Genomic DNA, 17,757 nt, shown 5'->3' on the forward strand with positions numbered 1-17,757 from the left:
TCCTGTCGTGGTAGAAATGGGTAGTTGATATGAAATTGGGATTTTTATAATCCTTTAGTTGTAGGGAGGGGGGAACAGAAGTATCTGGGGGCCAAGCAGGGTAGGTGGGCAAAATAATTATTTGGGAGCAGCTGCCACACAATGTGTTGTCTCTTTTTTACACATGTTATTTGACATACGCACCCCACAGACATCCCAGAGGCGTTGACCCTTATTATTAATAATGATTAATAAAAGGCTACTAAAGCTGCTTATATTCTGAATTCACACAGCAAAGTCCTCAAGAATCGAGAAGAATATCTCGTAACATGAAATGTGCTGGTGTTATGGGCTTTTGAGAGGAACATCAAGGGCACATTATTGCTCAACAGCAAATGCATTTCAGCAGGCTTTATGTGCCCATTGTATTGTCACTGTGAGTCCCAAGTTTTTTCCCCCCCTAAAAAAACAACACATATATACTCCAGAGCAGGGGACTCCAACCTTGGCAATTTTAAGACTTGTGGACTTCAACTCCCAGAGTTCTGGGAGTTGAAGTCCACAAGTCTTAACGTTGCCAAGGCCACTACTTTAGATGTACTCTGTCAATTCCTCTGCCTGTTTAAGTGCAGTCTCTGGAAGCTTTCTTCTCTTTTTTCCATTATTGTCAGTTCTTAAAATACTTAGGTATTTCTCTATGTATTGGAAACACTATAATTAGAGGTGTTTGGGTTGAACTGAGAACCTTTAAGACAAATGTTCCCATTTCCTCAAAGTCAAAGAAATTCATTCTTTTTGTCTCTTTCCTGTTTAAATCCATACTTGGTTCCATCTGTTACTTGAAAAGCCAACATTTGTTGTAAATGAAGGAGCGGGAGGTGAAAATAGAGGTCCAGCTTTTGTCATGCACTTCAAGGCCATCTACATTTGGATTGACGTCTTTTAGCTGTTTATTTCTTCTATTGTTCTGGCCTGTTATAAGCGATTTCGTAATCATTGGTTTGTGATGAATTCTCACTAGACAATCTCTTCAAAGGACTCAAGATTCAGAGCCTTATCCCGAAGAGAAAACGTGGAAGAAAATGTCCGAAGGTTCTTTTATGGATGCCACATCAAAATCCATGGGGACAACCTGGATGAAAACAATGCATCTGAAGACACAAGAAGAAGCTAGAAGAAACACCCAGGTCTTAGGAGTGTGAAAGACAGTTTTGGTGCCAACAGCATGACAAGAGGCAGTAAGAGAAGCCAAGCGTCAACAACTCTTACCTAACAACATCACCAACATTTACTATTATTCAAACGATCCACATAAAGTTCACATTTTGGACAATAGAAGAGTGTTCAATATTACCAACTTCATCAACAGAACAAAACCCCATACATGGGAATTCAATAATCAATAATCAAACATTTATCCAGGATGGAACTGGATAAATATGGGCAATTTGAGAAAAGAGCAAAAATATAAAACCTAAGAAGATGCCGAATTCAGTGTTCAGTGATTGGCTAATTTTTTCAAGCTGGATTCCATAAATGTTTCAGATTATGTATAGCTGACAGTAGCTAAACCATCCGAGAGAAGATGTATTGTTTTATTGTGGAAAGAAAACAGGAGAATTTAGGAAACACCTATCCTGCGCAGACTGCACTGGCTACCTGTGGCCTTCCGGGTGCGCTTCAAGGTGTTGGTGACAATCTTTAAAGCGCTCCATGGCATAGGGCCGGGCTATTTACGGGACCGCCTACTGCTACCAAATACCTCTCACCGACCCGTGCGCTCTCACAGAGAGGGACTCCTCAGGGTGCCGTCAGCTAGGCAGTGCCGTCTGGCGACACCCAGGGGAAGGGCCTTCTCTGTGGGGGCTCCCACCCTCTGGAACGAACTCCCTCCAGGACTTCGTCAACTTCCGGACCTCCGAACCTTTCGTCGCGAGCTTAAAACGCACTTATTCATCTGCGCGGGACTGGATTAGATTTTAAAGTTATTGGTTTTAAGGGTTTTTTTATTATTTATATTGTTTTTTAAATTCGGCAATAGAATAAGTTTTTTAATTGTTGTTTTTTAATTTGTATTTATATGTATTTTAACTGCCTGTGAACCGCCCTGAGTCCTTAGGGAGATAGGGCGGTATATAAATTTGAAAAATAAAATAAAAATAAATAAACATGATTGGTGAAAACTGTACATTTCTGCAACTTTCTTCAGATTAGTAAGGCTAGCTAGGAAGAGATTGCTTATAGCAGGGGTCTCCAACCTTGGCAACTTTAAGACTTGTGGACTTCAACTCCCAGAATTCTGGGAGTTGAAGTCTATAAGTCTTAAAGTTGCCAAGGTTGGAGACCCCTGGCTTATAGTAATTGTATATAAACTACTTTAAGGAGTCCCAAATGGAATCATACCCATACATTTTTCTTTGAAGCTGTTTCTTTTAAGGTATTTCCTGGAGAAATGAAAAATCTGGTTGTGAGTATTGTTCTACAGAAAAATATGTTTACAAGTTAAAAAAAAGATTTTGGGAAGAAAATTAGGGACAGAATGGAATAGAAACTGGCAGTGTTAATAGTTAAAATGTGAGAGGCCCTGTGGCTATTTTGCCCAAGTGCCCATTAACTTGACATGCTGAGAATCTAATAGAACATAATTATCCTTCATAATTAAGAATGGTTTCCTTTTCCAGACAGAAAATTCACCATTTATGACATACCTAAAGGAGGGGCGCAATGGCTCAGTTTAAAGACGCTGAGCTTCTCAGCTGGAGAGCTGACAGCTCGGGTTCAAGATCCAAGCTCCCTGCAATGGGGTGAGCTCACGTTACTTGCTCCAGCTCCTGTCCACCCAGCAGTTCGAAAGCATGCAAATATGAGTAGATAAATAGGTACCACTTTGGTGGGGAGGTAACAATGTTCTGTGCGCCTTTGGTGTATAGCCATGCTGGCCACAACCATGGAAATTGTGTTTGGTAATGCTGGTTCCCTTGGCCAAGAAACAGATATGAGCACCGTGCCCTAGAGTCAGACATGACTGACAGGGAAATCTTTACCTTTTATACCAGGGGTCTCCAACCTTGGCAACTTTAAGACTTGTGGACTTCAACTCCCAGAATTCCTCAGCCAGCAAAGCTGGCAGAGGAATTTTGGGAGTTGAAGTCCACAAGTCTTAAAGTTGCTAAGGTTGGAGGCCCCTGTTTTATACCTAAAGGATCCCATTGCATGTCTGCTGTTAAACTGAATCGGGATCAGCAGGGGAAAAAAAAACCCAGTGGAATTAGGAATCCTTTTCTCAGTTTAGGGGCCAACTCAAATGATTTCAATAAACTTGTTAGTGCATAATCTTCAAATTACAATACAACAAAGTTGTAAAAGTTCCCTCTGTGGCTTTCAAAGAGAACCCTTCCAGATAATTCCTTCTTTACAAAAGAATCCTAAAAAAAATCTGGTTCACCTAAAGAATAACATTGATTTACATGAAGTTTATTAAAATGGCTCTATTTTTCAAAAACCTCTTTAGTTATTAAGCACATAAAAGCAGTTCAAATTTAAGTAGAATGAACGAACAGAAGTGACAGGATTATAGCTTTAAGAATCTCAGTTCTGCTGGGAACATGAGTGACTTATCTTTGTGTTTGCATCCTGGCCTTCTTTTTCCAAAAACTAGGGAATTGTCTTCAATGCTAGAGGTAATATACAGCACAGCCCACAATCATGTTCTTTTCCATAATATATTACCAACCATAATTTCTATATGATTAGAATAATTACCATATAGAATTGTTGTATTAATGATTCATGGCAGCTCAATATGACTGGACGCCATTTTATGGTACTTTTTGAGATTATATATATATCCTGATCAATTTTTCTCAACCTTGGCTGCTTGAAGATGTGTGGACTTCAGCTCCCAGAATTCCCCAGACAGCCATACTGGCTGGGAAATTCTTGAAGCTGAAGTCCAGACTTAAAGAAGTATCCAAAGTTGAGAAACACCGATCTAGACTGACATGGTCTGCTCTAGTTCAAATTGGATCATCCAGCTATTTTGCGTGGAATTTTCCCTAATCTGCTACCTAGTATTTCAGCTGATACTTGACAAAACGCTGTGATTTCTACATGTAAACCTGTTAATCAATTACTGAATCTTCTTATATTTGCATAGAGGATCAGATAAAAATATAATACAGAGACCTTCATTTCCGATTCGTGGTTTCTAACTCATTTAAGGATATAGGATTTTATTAGCTTGACACTGATCTTTATATGTGCTTTGTGTATATTATAATAAATTGTTTCCTAATACAATGTGTTCCAAATATACGATTCCAAGTTAGCATGAGAATCTTGTAGGCATCTATTCAAAAATAAGTCCTATCAAGTTCAATATGAGCCACAGTGGCGCAGTGGTTAGAATGCAGTACTGCAGGCTACTTCTGCTGACTGCTGGCAATTTGGCAGTTCAAATCTCCCCAGGCTCAAGGTTCACTCAGTCTTCCATCCTTCCGAGGTGGGTAAAATGAGGACCCAGATTGTTGAAAGCAATATGCTGACTCTGTAAACCGCTTAGAGAGGGCTGGAAAGCACTGTGAAGTGGCATATAAGTCTAAGTGCTATTGCTAATAGGACTGAATCTCAGGAAGGTGGGAAGAAGCTCATCTTTTTTCCTAGGAATTTATATATCCATTTCCTTTAATCTCTTTTTCTTTTTTAGCTCTGTCCATATAATTCAGTATAGATGGATAGCCAAGAGCCACAACAACTGAAGTCAAAAGTTAGACCCCCACAAATTTTCTCAAAAGGCAATTGTTTTTAACAACCTAGTAATCCCTTGCATCAGGGTGAATTTAGGGCGACTGAATGGACTGAGCATTTACTGGCCGGATGCCCTTCCTGACTCCTATGCAGAGTTCACAGCAGATATTTACATTTGAGCCCAGAGAGAGAAATATCTGCTGCTATCTAGGATTGAACTCACAGCCTCCTGATTGTGAAGCAAGAGGTCCACCTCTAGGCCACCATGCTGCTGTCAAAAGGCGGTCAATAACTCTGCGAAATACAAGGGTTGAAAGCTCAGTTCTTTGATTAAATAATGCAACAGAGCTGTTTTTGTTTGGGTTTGCAGTGTAGCACAGTGTTCAAGGAAAGATTGAAAAACTGGAATGCCTTTCAAGAAATTTCCTGCCGTAGTGATTGTGTGTGTTGAACTGCCAGAAGAGCCGATTTTGCTGCAAAGCAAACAATAAAGCAAGGCCTGAGAAGATCTACATTGCAAAAGCTCTAATGAAGATGGTTGGGAGCCCATAAATATGATAATCACAAATGATCACAAATTAGAGTTATTTTTCCATAATGGGGGAACACATTTTTTTTACATTCATGTGATGGTTCAGTCCAGTCCAAAGAAATCATTTTTAGTATTTGATTTCAATAGAAATGGGTAATATACATGCTTATTTCCCACTGAAAGCAATGGAATATGGAATTGATTAAAGCTGGCAGAATGAATGATTGCTATCGGTATTGCCTTCCCCCCTCCCAAATGGTCTTATTAGAAGCATAACCTTTCACAATAACATTAGGCAGAACCACAAAAAAATCATGAAAATCCCTGAGATTTAGGTTGCCGTAATGTCATTGCCTTTTCTGGGATTCAACTCATTTAAGTTCACTGGGCTAGATTATGCATTGTATGAAGTTATAATGTTGCTTGCATTCATCCCAATATACTGTTAATCATAATTTACTGAACAAGTCATAGTTAACAAAGGAACTTTCTTGGGTTTAATCAATTTGCAGAGAAAATTCTACAATTTTGTTCCATGTTTTGCTAAATAAATTCCAAGCACATCTGCATTATCCTATCATCATATTTATATTTTTAGAAATAATTTTCTGAGCACACAAATTTCTCAACCGTGGCATCTTTAAGATGTGTGGACTTCAACTCCCAGAATTCTCCAGCCAACCCTGTTCCCCAAACATGCTGAGGAATTCTGGGAGTTGAAGTCCACACAATTTAAAGTTGCCAAGGTTGAGAAACACTGCCACTTAATCCGATTTAAAGATTTAAAAACCAACAATCAGGAAGGAAGAACATAGTTGGGTTGATTTACTTATCAGCAGTTTAAAATTCAGACAATAAGTGAAATATGCTCCAAGGTCATATGATCACAACCTTTCTCCATTCTGCTGAACTGCATTACACTTCTCTTTCAGTTACAGCAACTATTTCTATATCAGCATCTGTATATATAAATGGGCATATGCATCTCACATTCTTAGTGACACATGCATGTGATCATCTTAGAACCAAAGCTAGAAACAGTTGTTTATTCATAGATGACTCTAGAAACATCTACAGAGGAATACTATGCTGGGGGAAAAAAGCAACTAATATCTAAAGTGTCTTTCCTCCAAAGCATCTGAAGGCAAGACAAGAAGCAATGGATGGAAACTAATCAAGGAGAGAACCGGGGTGAAATCTAAAAATTTTCCCTAATGGTTCTGTGGGTGTGGCTTAATTGGTGGGCGTTGCTTGGTGGTTAGGTGACCTGGTGGGCGTGGCTTGGTGGTCTGGTGGCTGAATGGGCATGGCCAATAATAATAAAAATAATAAAGTATACAAAACTTGGGAGCGCACTGATCTATCTTCTTTAAAAATAGAGACACCAGTCTACTAGCTGCCTACAGCAGTGATCAGCTATAGCGTGGCCCTTTGAAGCACCGCAGCAGTCATTTAAGGCCGTTTGCAGCTATATCACCACCGAGAGCTTCAGGGACAGAGAAGAGGAACAGCGAGGCGTGGGCAGTGAGGGAGGGCAGGGATTTTTGCTGCCGGTTCTCCGAATTATCCACCCCCATCGCTACCGGATCAAGCAATCCGGTGGGAGCATTTCACCCCTGGAAAGAACCAACCTAGAACCAAGGATACATTTCCTGACAGTTAGAACAATTAATCAATGGAATGACTCATCTCCAGAAGTTGTGGGTGCTTCAACAGTGGAGGTTTTTAAGATGGACAACCATTTGTCTGAAATGGTATAGGTTTTCCTGCTTGAGCAGGAGGTTGGACTAGAACAGGGGTGTCAAACTGGCGGCCTGTTGGCTGAATGCGACACACAAGTTTGAGACCCATGGACTAGAAGATCTCCAAGGTCCCTTTCCAACTCTGTTACTATGTTAACTGGAGTACTGGAGCTTAGAAGTAACAATATAAGAGTCAAAGCATAGCTTCAAGCATGAAAATAGTCATAGACTAGTGCTTTTGCACCAAAGAAGATAACAAATAATATAGAAAAAGGAATTCTTATCTTCTTTCTCAACCATGGAAAGCCCTTGTTCTAGAACAGGGGTGTCAAACTCACAACAACATGTCATCACGTGACATATCACAACTATTTTCCCTTCACTAAACTGAGTGTGGGCATGGCCAGCGCGTGACGCATCTGGGCCGCGAGTTTGACATAGCTGTGCCTTCCAGGATTTCTAATCCAACACACCTGGAAGGCACAAAATATTTGGAAAGGCTAGAATATGCAGCAATGTCATAAGAAATGTAGATGAGAAATTAAACCAGTGATCAGTAGGTTCCTGGTTCACTATACAGTGATTTGAAAGTTTTTCAATAAATGAAGTTGCTTTCCCCTTTGATTAGTGTTCTCAACCTTGGCAATTTTATACTGTATGGACTTCAGCTCCCAGAATTCACTAGCGATCAGGCAATATCAGGAAGCAAGCAAACAAAAATCTATGCAGCAAGCATTAATAGGCTGGAAATGTGTACACGAAAAGACTGCAAAAGTTTCTACCAATCTTTAATTTCTCCAATCCATCCTATTTTCTCTAGTATTATGTGAAGTGCTCTCTCTCTCTCTCTCTGTGTATTCATCTGTTCTCTGAGAATCATTGGAGAAAACAAGGCACAAAACAAAAAACAAAAATCAGCATGTAAATGAATAAACAGAAGTCCCAAATGCTTAAGACAAAATCTGGCTTTGCAGTATCAGAATGGTTGGAAATTTATGCACTTTTCATTTGAGATTAAGCACCTTCAGTGGGGCAAGGCTGGCAGTGGCTGCCAATGGGCAAAACTCAGCTGGAAGGGTTTGGGCACCAGGTCCTGTATCTAATGTGTAGACGAGTCTCAATTTTGAAGGGCTTATACAGTTAAGAAAGCACCATTCCTTCTAACCTTTCTGCTTGAACCCAACCCAACTTTCCTTCTTTCCACTCCCCAGTTTGGGAATGTTTTTCCACATTATCTCATGAAACAATCTATTTAAGATTTAGTCACCCTTCTCTTTTTATCTAAAGCTACTGTGAGTTACTTAAGTAACCTGACAGTTCTGAATTGTGCTTCACCCAGTACTTCTATTTTATTTGGCAAATGACTGGGAAGTTCTGGCATGATCTTGAATGTTTCATATGTTATTTGCAGAAATTAGACAGATGAAGGCATGTTAACTAGTGGAACGAAATATACTGTCATAATTTTCTCTCCCCTCAACCCTGTATCAGTGTATTAGAATCTCAAATATTCACAGAGTTCCTTGTACAAGTACACATGTGCACACAAACGGATGTGTTACGTTTCCACCCTCGTTTCTTGATTATTATTTTTTTTTGGTTTTCTTTTTCAGTCCAACACAGAAGAAGCTGCAGGACGAACACAGCAATTTGGGCGTCGAAAATTCTGCAGCATGGAATGAAAAACGTTGTGATGCCTGCCTTTCAATTTTTTATTTGAAGACGTATCTGAAGATATTGATTTACGGGCTTGGGGGCTTTGAGCCTTGATCAGTTTTTCGTGCTCTCTAATCTGCCTCTGCAAGTGGTTCTGGATAGCGATTCCCAATGATTCTGGATCTAGAGATGCTCCGTAAACCTCCCAGGTCATGCCCTGTTCATCCCACACAACATCCCTGACATGCTTGGATTGCTTCAGATGCGCGTTTACCTCAGCAGTGAGAGCCTTGGGCCCTTTCTTCTTTTCACCAAAACGTGGCGTAGGACTTGAAGAAGTGGGAGCGGCTGGTACATCAAGCACCGGACCCTTCTGGATTCCTACAGCAGCGCCAAAACTTCTACTCAACTTAGATATTGGATTCTGACTGACCAAAGTTTCTGCCTTGGTATCCCCAGGAACCATACCTTGCTTGATTTCTGCTACAGCTGGAACACTCATTGTTTGGGAGTCAATAATAGACCCTGTCATATTGATCTTTTGTTCTTCAGCTATGAGATGGACCTTTCCTTCTCTCTTTGGATTTACAGCAATGGCAAAACTGGGCAGAGCTTTCTCAAGAGCTTTATCAACAGTTTTGATCTGCAGCCGTTTCTCCTGATGGGCCCTCTCAGTATCCATACCGATAACTGTAGCCTTGGCTTGTTCCGATGACCTGGGACAAAAAGGAGGAGGATTTTCTTGGAACGAAGAAGGATCGGAGGGTTGATATTTACTGTCGGTGGCTGGGGTTGAAAAACACGGAGGTAGTTTAGTTTCAAAGTTTGCAGGGTGCTGGGTAGACACAGGCTGATTACTGGAACCGACGCTAATTTGGGAAACAGGTCTTGCTTTCTGCAAAACCAAGCTGTCGGACAGCTGCTGCGGAACGTTGCCGCAATTTTTAGCCACGCCTGTCATTTGCACCTCTGTCCTCTTGGCCAAAGTTTCTTGAGAATTATCAGATGCCAGTGAATGCATCCTTTCTGCCTTATCCAACAAAGCTGCACAGATTGGATCGGGCGTGTTTGTGAGATTCTCCTGAAGTCTGACATTAGGACTTCCCAGAGGCTTTCCTGTTGTCGGTGGTATTTGAACATCTACTTTGTGCATAATGCCAATAGCTGAAGGTGTTTGGACCGTGGCTGCAAAGTCACCGATTATTTCAGATTCCTCTTTCCCTCCAGTTCCCATATAAATGACGTGCAACTGATCTGGGTCCTGTTTTGCCTCAGGAGACATGTTCTCTCTTAAGAATGCCGTCAAGATACTTGGGCTGGTGGAAGCTGACCTGCTTTCCACACTAGCTACAGCTTGAACCTCAGCATCTTGATGAGTCCTGCTTATCGTCTCTGCCTGTACAGATCTGTTCTCAGGCGTTACTGTCATTGTACCTGTGTCTCTAAATTTGGACAGGTTTGGTACTACCTTTGCTGTAGGCTCCTCCCTACCAGTATACGATGTCTCTGGAGTGCTCTCAAGGTTGCATTCGGATGCGGTCTGTGGCTTGGTCTTAGGACAGAAAGTTGCATTCTTTGTATTCCCCAATTCTGTTTCCACGCAAACAGGAGGTTTCAGATCGAGACCCATCTCATCAGAGGAAACCAAGACTTGGCTGTTTTCAGAGACGATAACTTCACACACATTGTCCTTCCCCGCAGAAGCTGCTTGCTGGATATCAGAATAAATAGGGGAGGAAGGAAGAATGGAATAATCCTTGGATTTGCTCTCCACAACATCAAGGTCTCCTCCAGGAAGTATGGTTGCTTGATCAATTATATTACACGATTGTCCACTACCACTTGGAATATTTTTGTTAGCCTCTTGGGTAAGAGTCACTTTAACTTCACCATGCACTGAAGTGTGGGCTTCAGATGCTGGGGCTTGGACTTGGGCTCTGAAGCCCTCCTGCTTAGCGTAACTTACTGGTTCTGGAGCTGCCATGCTGCTTTCTTTGGAAGAGCTGACAGACCCAGGAGAAAGTGAATTTGGATGCTTGGCGTCATATTCACAATGCCAGTCGCTCTTTGGAACATTGGCTCCTCTGCCAGAGTTCACTTCAAACAAGCATCCTCCAGACGGCTGGTCCTTGGCAGGAAAAGGATATCCATTACTGTTGCTTTCTATGCTTGCTTGCTTGCACAGGTGTTTAGGGGATTCTTCAGCTGTGACCAATGAAAGCTTAGTAGATCTCAGTGGATCTTGTACGGTCCCCATGGAAATGTGACAGGGTACAAAATCTAGGCAAATTCGTGCAGTGGCAGTTACAAATTCTTTCTAAGGTACACTCAGGCTGAAAGGATGCATCAATCTGTTGAAAGAAAAAAGACATAAGGCGCATTAATAATACGTTCGTATAAAAATAATCTAGCCTTAAATTTTGAATGAAGGCTACGGACAGTATCCGAATTGGAGATCTGCTGTCTTCTGATAATAACAGGTACTAGCTGTGAAGTACCTGTTCTTTCCCAAGAAAACAGGCCTTATTGAAGAAATGTTGGTAGTTGCTGTCTTAAGACCCAAAGGTGCTTTCCCCCACACTTCCAAGAGGCAACTGGACTTTCTGGTTTTTCTCTGAAGACGTTTCACTTCTCATCCAAGAAGCTTCTTCAGCTTTGACTGGATGGTGGGGCGGGTCGTTAAGGTCAGCTGGAGGTTTATCTGTGTCCTCAGTGGTCACCTGAGTGGTACGAATTGGTGTGGAGCCTTCTTGGAACTGTTGACAGGAAAAAAAGCACCTTTGGGACAGCCATGACCTGGATGACTGAGAATCTCCATAGACATTTGCTGTCTTGAGACTTCCTTTATAACTTCAGATACTACCCAAAAAAAATCAACATGGAGAATAGAAAGACTATATTGATAAAACAACCAACATCTTAGAGGAAATTCTCACAGAAAAATACATAAAAGGCAGGGGTGCTATTCAGCAGGTTCTGACAGGTTCTGGAGAACCAGTAGCGGAAATTTTGAGTAGTTTGGAGAACCAGCAAATACCACCTCTGGCTGGCCCCAGAGTGCGGTGGGAATGGAGATTTTTGCAGTATCCTCCCCTGCCATGCCCACCAAGCCACACCCACAGAACTGGTAGTAAAAAAAATTGAATTCCACCACTGATAAAAGGAATAGGATTCTGGGAAGATCACAAGATGGCATCAATCAGCCAATATTACAGAAGCAACTCTGATATATATCAAAAGCATACCAGGCCAAACTGGTATACAGACAATAATGATTAGAGACAAGGAATTAACCTTATAGACAGAAAATAAAGAATAATTTTGGCGTAATGCTGATTAGTCATTTAGCTGCACATTGTACACCTAAATAATTTCTGATTCCCTTTTACTGGTTATTGGCTTGAGATTTTCCAGGATTCCAATCTTAAGATATAGACTGAAGAAAGCCAGAGTGTTCCCTCTCCGGTCTGCCACACACACCTAGCTCCATAAACAAACCGCTTTGCTAAATAGCACAAAGATGGAGCTGTTTTCATAATCAACCTGGGTATGACCCTGTGAATGATGTGGATTCCAACCCACAGGATTCAGAATATTTGTGGTTGGCCTGTAGCTGTGATTCTGGAATGTGGTAACAACACAACAGGGGCTTACAAACTTCACAAAAGAAAATGGAAAGTGGGCTATGTTTAAATTTGAATTCATAGTTGTATCATAATGACTTGAGCATATCAATCTGACATTATTATTCAGAAACTATACGTGTGCGTGTCTTCAAATCATTGTTGACTGCTTGTGACTGCTTGGACAAGTCCCTGCAGTTTTTCTAGCAAGAATTTAAGGTGGTTTCCCCATGCCTTTTTCACCCAGGTGGCTTCATACCTAAGATGGGACTAGAACTCACATCTCCTGGTTTCCATTTCACTGGCTTACTCAATACACCAACACTAGCTCCTATCCCAATTCCTACTTGGAAAGTTCTTGTGCATTTCAAACTTTTTCAAAGGTTGATTAATGGAAGCATTGTGAACAATGCTACATGGCTAATTCATTGGCAGTTAATCAATACATTCTAAAACCTAGGCTTTAACTATGTTAAGTTGACAGCCAAACTTGTATACCTTCTTTCTCCCTTTTCCTTTCATTTTTCTTTTACCGTTTGTCTATTCAGTTGTGCAACAGATGCTTTCTAGTGTGAAGTATCTTGTAAAATTTTATAATTTTATAAATCATAATACTTATTAACTATCATACAGAAACCAGGGAAATGAAAATAGCCTAGTTGAGAAGTCCCCAACCCCTGGCCCGTGGACTGGCACCAGTCTGTGGCATGCCAGCAACCAGGCCACACAAACAAGTGAAGCCCCATCCGCGGGATGCAGGCAGCACACGAAACCACGCCCCATAAGGTCAGCAGAAAAACCTTTCTCTACGGAATTGGTTTTTGGTGTCCAAAAGGTTGAGGGACGCTAGCCTAGTTGACAAAACTGCAAAACTAATCTATATAAAAAGGTACCAAAAGTAAAACTCAAACTAGAATTAAGCAAAAACCCAGAACTGTAACATGAAGCAAGATTTATCACCTAGAATGTGTCTTATCTTTTTGAGAGGGTGAGATGGGATGGAGTGCCTCTGGAATAGCTGAATTAAAACATCATTTTATGATTAACAGATGTTTCTGTGAAGTATACTAAAAAAAGTCAAGATGGCACCCACAGTGATGAGATTAAAGCTGTTTTTTATGAATATTTGTTTCAATCACACTAACGTGGCTGCCATCTTGATCTTTCTGACTCTGTGGACGTGCCTGATAACTAAGATTTTCCAACTTCAATGAAAGCAAATCATTTTGATGGAACTTCTGTATCTTGCCCCACCTTTTCAAAGCAGCAATTAAGAGAAAAAAAATAAAGGGACATTTTTTCATAGACATTTGACATGTTTTAAAAACATTACCTGCAATCTTGGGCAGTTTTTGTTTCTTCCAATGACTAACCCCTTAGGGCTGAAGAAAGGGATTACTATAATTATTTACTTCCTGAGACTCAGCTGGTCTTAAATATATAAACAGCTGGAGCTCAAAGACCACACACGGTGTTATTAAAACTGGTATGTAGAGCTATTTCACGCTGAAACGAAAATAAAAATTAAATTCCCTCTAAGTTTTCATTTATCAATTTGGTAGCTCTCAAGGTAATAAAGCAGAATATTCTACAGGTTTGGCAGTCAGATCCAAAGCAGGTCAATCAATAGTATAATAAACCTGCAATCCTTAATTTTCTCATTACATATATGCGGCTATCGGTTAAAAACAGTTATCAGTGAAAGTTGTACATTGGCATTCTAAGAGCAGGAGATATGAGAGGAAAATAGTTTGGCTGAAATAAAGACAGGGGTTTGCTTTTAAGTGAGTAAACTTAAAAGCATAATACAAATTCAATGAAGGTGTATACACTGAATGCTAGCATCTCAAGAAGGTTCTTGCCTAAGTAATGGAAATATCTGCATTACATATTTAACTATTACAGCCCCCACTCCTTTCAGTCTTGAGCAATATTGTCTTCAATATTGTCTTCACAGAAGAAATAAACTGTCAGTGATAATTATTTGCTTTGTACTCAATGGTTGGCCATAAATTAACATTCCAGATGCTGGATGTAATCTGTGTCCTAAACCAGAGATCACTATCCTTTCTGCTTGGCAAAATGGCGGAGGTTGCGGGGATGGTTTTGCACACCTGCCGCTTTCAGAAATCTGGCTTCATGTGTGCTTGTCCATCACTTCCATGGCCCAGTTCCGAATGGGACCCCTAACTACCACAACAACACAGAGAGGAGAAAAAGTACAGTTTTATTAAATTATTTACTTGTAAAATTATATCTTCTGCCAGTGTTCAAAAGCATGTAAATGCAAGTAGAAAAAAAGGTACCACTTTGGTGGCAAGGTTTTAAAAATTTAATTAATTAAATAAATAATAAATAAATAAATAAGGTGAACCTTCGACATATAGTCATGCCGGCCACATGACCACAGAAATGTCTTCGCACATTATTGGCTTTTTGGCTGTGAATTGGGGATGAGCATCAACTCCTAGAGTCAGACACAACTGGCAGGGGAAACCTTTTTCTTTAAATATATTTATCCAGGGGTGGGCTGCTGGGGGTTTGCAGGGGTTCGGAAGAACCTCTAGCTAAGATTCTGTGCAGTTTGGAGAACCCCCAAATCCCACTCCTGGCTGGCCCGCCCACCCTGCCCGACCCCTCCCAGGAGACCCCATGCGGCCCATTTTGGATGCAGGTAAGTGCAGGGTGTGCACGAAGGCTCGGGGAGGGCAAAAAAAATGGGCCTAACTAAAGTTTGGGAAGGTTGAAAACAGGCCCATTTCCGGACTCCAGAGAGCCTCCAGAACCTGGGGAGGTTGTTTTAGCCCTCCCAGAGGCTCAAGGAAAGCCTCCGGAGCCCAGGGAGGGCAAAAATGCCTCCCCCATGGTGCAAGAGGCCGGCTAGGCCACGCCCACCCAGCAACTGGGCTGAGAACCCCTTGCTAAAATTTTTGAAGCCCACCCCTGTATCTATCTAACTAAGTATTGCATTTTTTCATAAAGTCCTTTAAAAATTCCCAAAAAAGAGAATTTCGTATTTCATATTTGATACATATAAGGCCTGTCACACATTGACCACAACATACTATAATATATATATTGTAAGAGATTCTGCTTTCATTATTTTCTTCTTAAGGTTGTTGAGATTTTAGAACAAAGTAAAAAAAGTTGAAACTATAACAAAGAACATACTATTAAAAAAAAGGCATACTTAAAATGGTAGGCAGAAAAGTTCTATAAATAAGATTTCTTATCGCTGCTCATGAAATAGGCCTCAACTTGACAAGATCCTAAGTGTATTCACTCTGAAAGAGCAAATGTAACTCAGCTGGAATGTAAAAATCTTGTTTTGACCCAGTTCTGGCACCTGACCAGAAAGTAATAATCAAGTTAAACAGCATTACCAAAACCCATTAACTCTTATTTTATCAAGCCTCAATAGACAATACATACACAGCCGGGACTCCAGGTTTCAAAAAACGATTGTTCATTGTATTTGTTCATCTTCAGGCTGTGTTCAAAGTACAAGTCTTTCATCTGTGAGACACATCATATTTCTTGCCAAAATTCAACCCTGTTATCCAATACCACCAACAGATTTGTTTTTCTTTTTGTGGTAAAAGGAAAAAGGATACAGCTTGCAAGTAAACAAAGGAATTAAATCAAACAACACCTGTACAAAGCAACTAAGAGAATTATGGGCAAAGACTGTTCTCATATGTACTATAGTTTGAGCCATCCCAGGACAGCCTCTATTTATTGGTCAAACCATGAAATTTCTTGTTTGCATAAAACTCAGCTATGGTTGTCCATCAGTTAATCTGCACAATGTTTTTTTTTTTTATTATTATACAAACTTAAAAAACTGATTTTAAAAAGACAGCCTTTGTTGGATACAAAATTGCACTGTTCAATTATTTTAAAAAAGGAAAATTATATTAAAAAATGTTTTCTGAACAATTATAACAGGTTACTTATAAAAAAACTTTCTTAATTTCAGTTTGATTCCTAGATTCTTTTTAAATAACATTTCCATACGATTTTCTTATGAACTGTATTTGAAGGAGATTGTATTTCACGGAGCTCTGAAATGGCTGTTGTGAAATTGAAGGACGCAGAAAAAAATCCATATCAGTTTCACCATCCATAACATTTAACAGTTGGAAAAATTCTGTATTCCACTTTAAGTCTCAACCCTAATTATTTGTTCTAACTTCGCTGTGTATCAGATATTCATAGCTGTATCGTGTGGTCTTGAATAAATATCTTTATAGCAATAGCACTTAGACTTATATACCACTTTACAGTGTTTTACAGCCCTCTCTAAGAGGTTTACAAAGAGAAGGATATTGCCCCCAACAATCTGGGTCCTGATTTTACCCACCTCGGAAGAATGGAAGGCTGAGTCCATCTTGAGCTTGGTGAGATTTGAACTGCCAGATTGCAGGCAGCTGGCAGTCAGCAGAAGTAGCCTGCAGTACTGCACTCTAACCACTGCGCCACTGTGGCTCATATAATAAATCTTATGCTTACAAGCTGACAAAAGTGATACACAATTAATTCACTTTTTGACTGATTTAAGAGGCTTGGTTGTTTATACAAGTTTTGAATGTACGAGCCTTATTCATACTTAATATAAAATGTAGTTTGTTTGTTTTGGACTTATTACTCAGTATGGGGTGGTGCTGGGCTTATCAGCTGGAAAGCTGGCAATCCAGGTTTGAGACCCGAGCACACGCAACAGGGTGAGCTCCCGTCCTTGCCTCAACTCCTGCCAATCTAGCAGTTCAAAAACATTCAAATGTGAGTAGATAAATAGGTAGGAAGGTAATAGTGCTACATAATTGCGTGATGGCCACATACCAGTGGGAATGTGTTCAGACAGCGCTGGCTCAATAGCTTTGACACTGAGATGATCATCAACCCCTATAGTCAGCAAAGACCAGGGGGGTAAAATCCACAAGGATTTCTTAACTTTTTAAAAATTCAGTATCACAAATTGGGCAAAACAGTTTATAAAATAAATTGTCCAAGCTTTAATGTTAAAAGTAAGCTGTTTAATTTTGGTAATATTACCTGGCATTAAAAAGGTTTTGTTGAAGTAGTTTATTCAGAATTCAGCCTTATAAAATAAAATTAAAACTTAGTACAGAATTCAGCCAATGCTGAAGTTGTCCTATGCACAGTTGTCCTATGGCTTTCATAGAACCTTGTATGATCCAAAGTTCCACTTTTAGAAGACTTCAATGGACAAATTTCAGATAATGTAATCAGTAAGTTGGAAAGAGCCCCTAGTTGAATGCCCTGCTTACTGCACAAAATCCAATACAGCATGCAATCCACCCTGGTTTTAAGATTTTATGGTTAAGACACTGGGCTAGAAAGCAAAAGAGTGTGAGTTCAAGTCCTGCCTCTGCCATGAAAGCCACTGGGTGACCTTAGGCTGACCACTCTCTCTCTCCCTCCAACTCACCTCACAGGGTTGTTGTGGGGAAAATAG

At 40.3% G+C, this 17,757-nt stretch overlaps 1 protein-coding gene across 1 annotated transcript in view; it reads right to left on the bottom strand.

Moving 5' to 3' along the window:
- Positions 1-2,324: 2,324 nt before the first annotated feature.
- GPRIN3 (GPRIN family member 3) overlaps positions 2,325-17,757 on the bottom strand; it is a 38,334-nt gene continuing 22,901 nt past the window's right edge. Inside the window, exon 2 of the mRNA XM_058193536.1 lies at positions 2,325-11,006. Within this exon, the coding sequence (XP_058049519.1) occupies positions 8,609-10,912 (2,304 nt within the window). The 5' untranslated portion in view covers positions 10,913-11,006 and the 3' untranslated portion in view covers positions 2,325-8,608. The remainder of the gene's footprint in view (positions 11,007-17,757) is intronic.

The sequence above is a fragment of the Ahaetulla prasina genome, chromosome 8, assembly GCF_028640845.1.
Source record: "Ahaetulla prasina isolate Xishuangbanna chromosome 8, ASM2864084v1, whole genome shotgun sequence".
In the NCBI taxonomy this organism is placed as follows: Eukaryota; Metazoa; Chordata; class Lepidosauria; order Squamata; family Colubridae; genus Ahaetulla; species Ahaetulla prasina.